Source organism: Leptonychotes weddellii, chromosome 11 (genome assembly GCF_054177405.1).
Source record: "Leptonychotes weddellii isolate Sample4059 chromosome 11, ASM5417740v2, whole genome shotgun sequence".
Lineage (NCBI taxonomy): Eukaryota > Metazoa > Chordata > Mammalia > Carnivora > Phocidae > Leptonychotes > Leptonychotes weddellii.
The window spans coordinates 92699035-92708850 of NC_138379.1; the positions used below are offsets into that span (position 1 = coordinate 92699035).

The 9816-nt window shown below is 43.5% G+C and overlaps 1 protein-coding gene across 2 annotated transcripts in view; it reads left to right on the plus strand.

Moving 5' to 3' along the window:
- LOC102743671 (caspase-12-like) overlaps nucleotides 1-9493 on the plus strand; it is a 14096-nt gene extending 4603 nt beyond the window's left edge. For both annotated transcript variants that reach the window (XM_031023638.2, XM_081799579.1), the window contains exons 4-10: nucleotides 2506-2597; nucleotides 2967-3140; nucleotides 4167-4401; nucleotides 5016-5162; nucleotides 8152-8261; nucleotides 8646-8766; nucleotides 9324-9493. In XM_031023638.2, coding sequence (XP_030879498.2) covers nucleotides 2506-2597; nucleotides 2967-3140; nucleotides 4167-4401; nucleotides 5016-5162; nucleotides 8152-8261; nucleotides 8646-8744 — 857 coding nt within the window. In that variant the 3' untranslated portion in view covers nucleotides 8745-8766; nucleotides 9324-9493. The remainder of the gene's footprint in view (nucleotides 1-2505; nucleotides 2598-2966; nucleotides 3141-4166; nucleotides 4402-5015; nucleotides 5163-8151; nucleotides 8262-8645; nucleotides 8767-9323) is intronic.
- Nucleotides 9494-9816: the final 323 nt, after the last annotated feature.

Here is a 9816-nt window from a genome sequence, read left to right on the forward strand (position 1 = left end):
TCATCTATACATATATGTGTATGCATATACGAACTGAAAGCCTACTGTCTACTATTGTAATCACTGTTTATAGCAGTAAGCAAGATAAATCAAGGTCCTGCTTTCATGGGGTTGACAGTGTAGTGAAGGTACATAGACAGTAAACATGAAAAAAAAGTAGTACAAGTCAGGAAATGGACAAGAGAAAAGAGGCGAGGCATGTGGGCCAGGGTGAACAATTATGATAACTTATTTGGGGTGATATTTTGGTACATACTTGAACTATAGAGAGGGGGTTGTGCCACACTCTAAAGGAAAAGCATCCCATGGAAAAGAAGCAAGTCCAAGGGCCCTGAGCACACATGGACGTGTCATGTCAAAAAGCCAATCTGATGGGAGAGTAGCAAACTAGGGTACATGGTAGGAAGAGCTGTTATGGACTCAGGCTGAAGCTACCATACTACTCTGGGCCTTTTTTCTATTTGCAATAGAAAGTCTTTAGAAGTATTTAATGGAGGAGTGATAAAGAAGCATAGCATCAGAAAGGCCAAATGTATTCAAATATTTCAGTTAAGAAATAATAGCTTTTAGGCTGGGGTTGTACTAACAGAGAGGATGACAAGTGGTGACATCTGATCTCTTTTGGAGGTAGAGTCAACAAAAACCATGGATGGATAGGCTGTGGGCTGATGCAGGAAGAAGAGGAGTCAGGATGAATCTTGGTTTTGGTTGTCAACTAGGTGAAGGTTATGACTAACTGAGGTAGAAGAAAACTTGTAGTTGAGGGAGAACTCAGGAGAAACAGATCTCTAGGCATGGACAAATATTAGGAGTCCTTCCCTGTACATGTTCACTTTGATGTGTGTAGTACATCCCAGGGTAGACATTGAATACACAGGTGGATTCAACCCAGTTGTTCACAGAAGAACCAGGCCTAGGAATAGCTCTGGGGATCCAGGAGCATGTAGACAGTAGGTAAGATGATGTGCCTGATGAGGCCGCCTGGGCAGAGGTGACTCACAGAGGATAACAGAGGGTCCAATGTAGAAAGACCCAACTTTTAGACGTGTGGCAGGAGAGCGAAAGCCAGCAGCTTGAGGGAGAATGGCCATAACACGCAGCATCACAGAATCCTGGAGAACACTGTTCAAGGAAGGAAGAAGATGTGTTCCGCCAGATTAAATGCTGGAAGAGCAACAAATGGTCAGTGGGAACTTTGATCACAAGGATTTGAAGGTGAGAGGGATAGCCAGGGTGTGTTGCACACAAGAACAAAATGACAGTTGAGAAAGTGGGAACAGTGCAGCAGGGCACCACCTTTAAGGAGTTGTGCTGAGACGTGGACTCGGGACAACAGCTGGAGGGGAAGGGCATGGAGGGGAGGTGTCTGTGAGACCAGAGGGGTGTGAAGGCACGTGATATGCCATGGGGAGAACATAGCAGGGGGAAGAGGGAGACACGGATGGAATGGGGCTGAATAAAGGCCTGAGTCAAGTTCTTGCGGGTGAGAGGAATTGGAATTCAGGGCACAAAGAGAGTCATTTAAGACAGGAGGAAGTATATTCCCTCCTCTTTTTGGGGAGGACAGTAGATGGGGAGAGATGCAGGCAAATTAACAGATTGCTTGGTTCAAAAGATGAAATCATTCTTACACAAAAATACTGGAAGGAACAGAAGGCTGGTTTCCCTCTGGAAAAACAAAAAGCAGGAGAAGGTGGCAGATACCTGGTGGCTATTTTCAAGTATCTGAAGGTAATGATTCATTAACAAGCAGTTATAAACTTTTAATCTGTGCCAGACTATCATTCTAGATGCTGGAAATACAAAAATTAAACACACCTTCCCTGTCCTAATTAAGCTTACCATACAGTAAACACAACTAAGATAAAATATAATCATTGTTTTTCTGGGGGCATTTACATAAAATAATTGAAACACAAGGTAAGATATTTTGAAGCCATAGAAATACTCATGAGCTTTCAGCGGGAAAGGAATTAGACATTGTTCTGGATGGTCCCAGTGCAGGAAATACGTACCAATGCTTACAAGGTTCAGGCTTTGGGATCCTCAGAACTGTTCAGAGTGCTTTAGAACACTGCAAGTTCCCCGTTAGTGGAGACATTTCACTAGTGGTAATAACAACACAGTAGGGATACTGTGAGTGGAGTTCAGATATCTGAATAATGACTTGACCAGGCCAGATGAGCATGAGGCCTCCTTCCAGATCTTGGGTACTGTGCTTATGTGAGTCTAATGTGCTGGGTATGAAAGATTGGCCACCATTTGTCATGACCACTGACAAAAACAGAAACTGGCGGTGGGGTCAGCAAGAAGCAAAAAGAAAGAGGGACTACTCGAGATTTTTGTTTTTGTCATTTTTTATACAAAATGGTTTTCTTGTTATATGAAGCTTTTTGAAGGGATGGCAGTAAGCATTGCCAAAGAATGAGAGCCCAGTGAAAAGATCTCCGTGACTGCAAGGCAGGGGGTGCTACTTCCTAAAGAGTTATTTTTTTTCTTTCATAGTTATTCAGGAAATCCAGGCTTCCCAAGTGGACGTGCTGAAACTTTGTCCCTGTAAGCATTCTCAAGGACTGAAGACTGTAAGAGTACATGAGGTAAGACCCTTTGGAGTAGGAACACACAGGACTGTCCACTCAAACTGCATCCTGGGAACCCACTGGGAATTTTAGTTCTTGATACAGATGCCTTTGGATCGGCCCAAAAGGCATAGGATGTTATTTAATCATGTCATCTAATTAAGTGGCCCTTCCATCAGATTTCCTGTCTGTTTCAGCCCGTCCTCCAACATATTTGAAACTCCTCCCCACCACCGAACCAAAGCCAGGTTCCCGGAGTGCATGTCTTTCTGCCTGAGTACCTATTTCCATCCCCAAGTCCTCCAGCCATCCAGTCTGTTTTGTGTGGACTTTGGAGGCAAAAGTGGGGAGGCCACATGTAACTCACCCTGTATCTGTTATTTGCAGATATATCCAGTGATGGAGAAGGAGGGCCGAACACGCCTGGCCCTCATCATTTGCAACAAAGAATTTGACTATCTTTCTGAGCGAGAAGGCTCTGAAAATGACATTTCAGGGATGCAAGGCCTGCTTGAAAACCTTGGATATTCGGTGGTTATAAAGGAAAATCTCACAGCTCTGGTAATGGCCCAGGAGAGTGGGATAAGTTTCCTCCCCTTTCCTTCTTGGACTTCTTCCTTTGCAGCTGGAAAAACACAGTGCACATTACAGAATTCTCTTTCTCCAGAATAGGCATCCCTGGGTTTCAGCCTCTTCCAATGCACATTTTTACAGCAAAGATTTATAGGGTAGTATTTTGCTAAAAATGTTGGATCTTTCGAATGCTCTCTGGGAGGCACTGATGACTTGATAATCTATGTGAGACACAACTCTGAGGCCTTTATAATTTCAATATTATATGTCTAAATGTAAAGCCAAGTATGCAGTCAAAAAAAAAAAAAAAAAGATTGTGAGCACACACGTACACACAAAGTTGTGATCCTGTCTCTGCCAAAAAATTTCTTGGGTGATTTTGGACAAACCATTTTAAATCTCAGAAGAAATTTAAGTGTCTCTACTTTATGTCGATAGGAAACAGTCCCTTACTCTCTGTCTCACTCTTTTTTAATAAAAACTTAGGGGAACCCCAACATGTAATACAGATGAAAGCAAAGCCTTCTGGTGGGAGACCTGCCACCTCACGTGCCCCTCCTTATACTCCACCTCCCAGCACCTCCCCCAGCCTAAAACCTCTACTGAAAACCACTGGGCTACACACTGTACGAAAAACCCGCTAGGGGTGCCTGGTTTGAGCATCCTACTCTTGGTTTCGGCTCAGGTCATGATCTCCGCATCCTGAGATTGAGCCCTGTGTTGGGCTCTGTGCTCAGCATGGAGTCTGCTTGAGATTCTCCCTCTCTCTCTGCCCCTCCCACAACTCTCTCTCTCTCTCTCTCAAATAAATAAATAAATCTTAAAAGCAAAACAAAACCCTGCTAACCTTTACATTCTATATGTCTAATTTTCTGGTTTTATGTCAGAACAAAATTTCTCTTACAATTCCATTCTGTCCAAACCGTCTGATTCCTTAAAGCCTGCTCCACCTACTATTTGAGTACAAACTGTAGATGGAGAGCTCCTAGGTAGTGACTCCAGAGATTCTTTCAGGAAATGAAAACGGAGCTGAAGAACTTCGCCACCCGCCAAGAGCACAGATTCTCCGACAGCACGTTCCTGGTGTTCATGTCCCACGGCACCCTAGACGGGATCTGTGGCACGAAGCACAGAGATGAAGAGCCGGACATTCTTCCCGATGACACCATCTTCCAGATTTTCAACAACCGTAACTGCTGGAGTCTCAAAGACAAGCCCAAGGTCATCATCACGCAGGCCTGCCGAGGCAGTGAGTTGGGGTTAGGGGACCCAGGGTGGGGCCAGGCATCTTTTTCTATTCGCCTAGCAGCTAGCCTTCGTTTTCCCAGGATGGGTGACAGAGACAACATTTTAGAACTGCACTCAGGTCTGGGCCAGAAAGAAATTAAGTCTGGGGGCGCCTGGGTAGCTCAGTCGTTAAGCGTCTGCCTTTGGCTCAGGTCATGATCCCAGGGTCCTGGGATCGAGACCCACATCATGCTCCCTGCTCAGTGGGGAGTCTGCTTTTCCCTCCCCCTCCGCTGCTCTTTCATGTGCTCACACGCCCGCTCATTCTCTCTCTCAAATAAACAAATAAATAATCTGAAAAAAAAGAGAAATTAAGTCTGTATCATTTTTTAAGAAGCGTGAAGCACGCCAGAATAATAACGAATGTCCCGATCCTTTGGGACAAGGTCATTCTAAACATAAGTGGGCTCTGTATGGGTCCCAGTCAGTGAGTTGGTTTTTCTAGTAGTGACATACTTGCATTTTTAATAAATTCCATACTGGAATGTACTGAAGTAAGGGTAGAATGGTAGAAGAGATTTTGTGTGTGTGTCTGTGTGTGTAACTTCTTTCATAAGGCAAGGGTGTCTCTTCCAGGAGGTGACGGGGCCGTCTGGGTGACTGATGTGGGAGAAGCATTTGCGTGGACATATTACCAGCCCTTGCGGCATTATATCTCCAGTGATGCCATAGAAAGGACCCACGTGGAGAAGGACTTCATCGCTTTCAAATCTTCGACTCCACGTAAGTGACTTTAGAGAGCAGTCTCTCAATCTCCTATCAGTTTCCAGATCACAGGCCTGGCTATGATCCTACTTGATCACTAATAGAAGAACATTTCTTCTCTAATGATAGGCTTTATAGAGAAGAGGTTTAAAATATTGAGATTATTTTTATAACTAGAAAGCTGGAAGTCTTGATTTTGGAGGAAACTTTCAAAGTAAACCGGACTTTCGTGAGGATCCGAACTTAAAATAGTGTAACTATAAATAAATGAAGAGTTGTTTTTGTTTGTTTGTTTGCTTGTTCACTTAATATAGCAATGGCACAGAAGTGTATTTTAGTCCCATGGTTTGGTCCACCTGATCATCTACTAGCAGTTAAAGAAGGCAATCAAGTAACACTGTAATACTTGCTTCACACATTCTAGAACCTCTTGGCTGGTTATTTGAATCTAGTCTTAAAAATTTAGTTAACATTCAAATGCCTGACTTCAGTATAATGGAGACAATGACTGAAAATCCTTCTTTGGCAGGAAAGACATAGTAAAAGATAGAAACAGAAGATAATGCTTGATTACGGTGAAACCTGTGGGAAATCTATTTAACGGTCATCTATGGTATTGTTTTATGAGTGATTTACAGAACCCAGGCAATTTCCAGAATCTAGTTTACACAAGTCACAGTTCTTTTTAAGAATTTTATTTGAGAGAGAGAGAGAGTGAGCACAAGCAGGGGGAGCAGCCTCCCCATGGAGCAGGGAGCCCGACACGGGGTTCGATCCCAGGACCCTGGGATCATGACCTGAGCAGAAGGCAGAGGTCCAACCAACCAAGCCACCGAGGTGCCCCACACAAGTCACAGCTCTAAGTGCTCTGGTGTAGTGAATACAAACCTGGATGTGCACAGAATGTCATTACATGTAGAGTTCCGATTCGTAGGTCCAGGGGAGGGCCTGAGATTCGCTGGCCCAGGAGGATGCTCTGAGTCTAGTCTGGGGAAACAGGAAACAGGCCGTGTGGGAAACACCCATTCCATACCTGGAACAGCTCTACTTTGTCTTACATGTTGGAGTTTGAATAAAGTTTTATTGGAAAGAAGAGCTCTCTACTTTTAGCTACTGAAGGAAGTTAAAAAGGCTTATCCAGCCTGATGTATGCTCTAAGACTGTTTAAGTTAAGGGCATGAAGTCTAGTATGTGTGATTCCTCCATTCCTTTCTGTACATGTAACGATGAGCGGAGACACTGTTTCAGGGCATATGATGCACAGCTGAAGCAGACGTGCTTGCTGAGCCTTACGGAGTGACGAGCAGAGGGGCAGAGATGGACTGAGAGGAAGATAGAGGTACCACCTCACACAAGAACACAAGAACTGTCAACCCTGTTATGTGCTTTCAGGAAGAATGTGTTGAAAAATGAAGGAGTTAACTGTGTCAATAGTAAGAGAAGGACATTCCAGACGGAAAAAGCATTGTACACAGAGAACCTGGGAAAGAGAGGAGCTTGGAAAACAGGGCCAGTGTGTCTGGAGCACTGAGCCAGGGGCCAGTACCAAGAGAGAGGATGGAGGGGTAGGCAGGGGCCATATAATTTGAGGCCTCATATGTTAGGGAAGGATTTGATCTTTTATGTTGACATGCTTTATTACTAATATTACTTTACAGTAATAGTAATAGGAAATTTTGGTGAAAAGTACATCATGAAATGATAAGACTGACATTTTTAGATGACCACTCTGGGGGTTCTGTGGGAAATGGGTTATGGAACAGCAAGAGGCGATATGGGGAGGCAGGTTAAAATGTGACTGCAGTATCATGGGCCACAGGTGATAATGCCAGTCTTGGGAAGACATAGCTGTTGAATCCAGAAATAATTAGTATGTAAAATTTGCATGATCCGGTGTTTAGTGGATATGGCAGGTGAATAGAAGGGGTGACACAGGGGACTCGAGGTCACCAGGGATGATTGTGGTGCCTTCATTAAAATGGGAATCTTGCAAGAAAGTGTGAAATGCCTTCGGCATACTTCAGGAGGAAAAGAAGAGAGTTACAAGGCTGTATATTTGAGAAAAGAGATCGGCATCAGGATTTGGGGAGATGCTTGCCTAGGGATTATCTTTAATGTTCTAACAGTGGACAAAATGATCCATGAACAGAGAACAGATTGAGAAGACATCCCAAAGCGGAGGCTTGAACTGGAGAGACGGAAGTCCCAGTCTGCAGAGTGGATCCGAGAGTATGGTTGGAATATAAGAAAGCAAAGTAAGAAGAGTATGTGTTGTCAGAGTTACCAAAAAGAACCTATGGGAGTTAGGGCCAGTTTCTGATTTGAATGAGGGATCAGGTACAGGTGAGGCTCAGTAAGGGACCGTGAGGTTTAATGACTCGGAGGCCATGGCTGGCCGGGGAGGGGGAGCTCTGGGTGAAGTTAATGCAGCAGGCAGACAGCAGCCCGGGGCGAGCGGGCTAGGAGCGTGTGAACATGGTGAGTGAGACAAGCCCAAGAAATGTAACTACGAAAAGGAAGAAGAAACAGGGAGGCAGCTGCAGGTGAAGGGACGAACAGGGGACGATCGGCTGTTTGATCACGCTGCAACAGTGAGGAGAAGCAGAGGCTCAAACCACGTGCGTGAAGAAGAAGTGCAGGTACAGTATTACAGTAGCAAACAGTGCGGATGGTGAGGAGGTCCAGGCTCAAGGCATCGCGCGATCTAGATTCTTTTTTTGGTTATATAGTAAGTGCTGAAAGGAATTCTGTTCTTTTCCACTTCCTGCAGTAGTCGGGGGGATAACTTTGGCTCTGCCTGGGAACACGCAGGGCGTTTTCAACTGAGGGCCTGCGACGGTTTTCTCTGTGCCTGCTGTGGAAACTTGACACCCAGCTTTATCCAGATTTCTCTCTCTCTCCTCCAAAGCATCGAAATCAAACTGTGTCCAAAAGCTATGGCTCTAAGAGTCCTCCACACTTATACGAAGGCCACATCTCCCAATATTTCAATGCCTTTTATTTGCAGATAATGTTTCTTGGAGAATGAACACAGAGGGCTCTGTCTTCATTTCCCAACTTATCTACTACTTAGGAGAGTATTCTTGTTGTCACCATTTGGAGGAGATTTTCCGAAAGGTAGGGTTTCTTGTCTTTTCACTGTTATGCCCTGGAAAGCTGTGCAACCATTTTTAAACCCTTTTTTGGGAATCCTGAAAGATCTTAAGCCATCATGACACTCCTTCCGGTACCCCAGGTTTGCTTAAAGAGCAGGTTTTTTTGAAGTACCGCATGGAACCAGAGTGAGTTTCTCTGACTCTGATAGCTTTGCTTATTCAGAAAATGCTTTTGATGATACTATTTTGTTCATGTATGCACTATAGCCAAGGAAAAGCTAAAAATTTCTTCTGTGTATACTACCTGGCCACAGCCTTAATACACTCCATAAATTTTCTTACTCCTGAGAGAGAAGTCCAGATTTCCCTCTTAGGAAATCTCTGAAGATTTTCTTTACTACCTTAGGTTCAAAATGCATTTGAGAAGCCAAATACAATGATCCAGATGCCCACGATTGAGAGATTATCCATGACACGATATTTCTACCTCTTTCCTGGGAATTAAAAATCCATATGAAGCATCTCAGGTAAATGTCTCCAAGAAATGGATTTGGGTGCTCCCTTCTCAGAGTCTGTACATATAATCTAGAGTGGAGAGCGGGAACGGAGAGCAACTGCCCACTAGTCAGTCTCCTCTGCATTTTCTTAATGGCCCTAGGTAAAACCCTGCTTTCATTTGAAATTATCAGAAATTGTAAGTCTAATGGTAGCCAGCTAGAAAATTCTTCAGTCTTCATGTCTCTCAATGACCTATGTAGTGAGTAGAAAATATTTTGTTCCGATGCATGCATAAAACAATTGGCCTTGCATAGACAGCTGACATGTGGCTTCCTCCCCAAGAAGTCAGCTGGGCCAAGTCTCATTCCTTCTCTATATATGATGAGGCCCACCTGGATCACAGGGTCAACTGATGGCTGTTGGGTCTGTGCTGAGACAGTGAGGCCCCCGTGCAGATCCTCCCCTTTGGGGATGATGGGCCCATAGCCCTTCTGTGAAGGCACACCTCATAGTAGAGATTAGTTCTATTTATATCTTACCTCCAATAACACCTTTACTTATGTTTTCTTCTCTCTAATTTTTCCAGGAAAATTGAGCCATTCTGTTCTCTGTGAATCTACTATTTTAAAAGGTTAACGTTTAATCCTGAATATTTTTCTACCGAACTTCCCACTTGCCCACCCTCAGCCAACGCCAAGCTAAAACCACGGTCATACTGTTGCTGAGTTAGTGCTTAATAAATTTTTTAAAAAATAATGTTTGTTTTCTCATTTTATTGTAGAAGTAAATCATTTTCACTGCAAAACAAAGTTTAAGTATAGGAAAACATAAAATAGTTAATGCATAAATAATATGATTACATTAATAGGAGTCCTGATATTAAGCAATGATTATATTGTTGGGATGAAATCTTTGTCATAGAGGGTCAGTCATTTATTCTCCATTTGAGATAATGTTACTAATATTTGACTTGGAACTCCCACATTTATATTTATAGACTGGGTTCTCATTTATTTTGATTTATTTCTAACTTGGCCATAGGATATTTTTAATAATATTTTGTAATGAACGACAAGTAG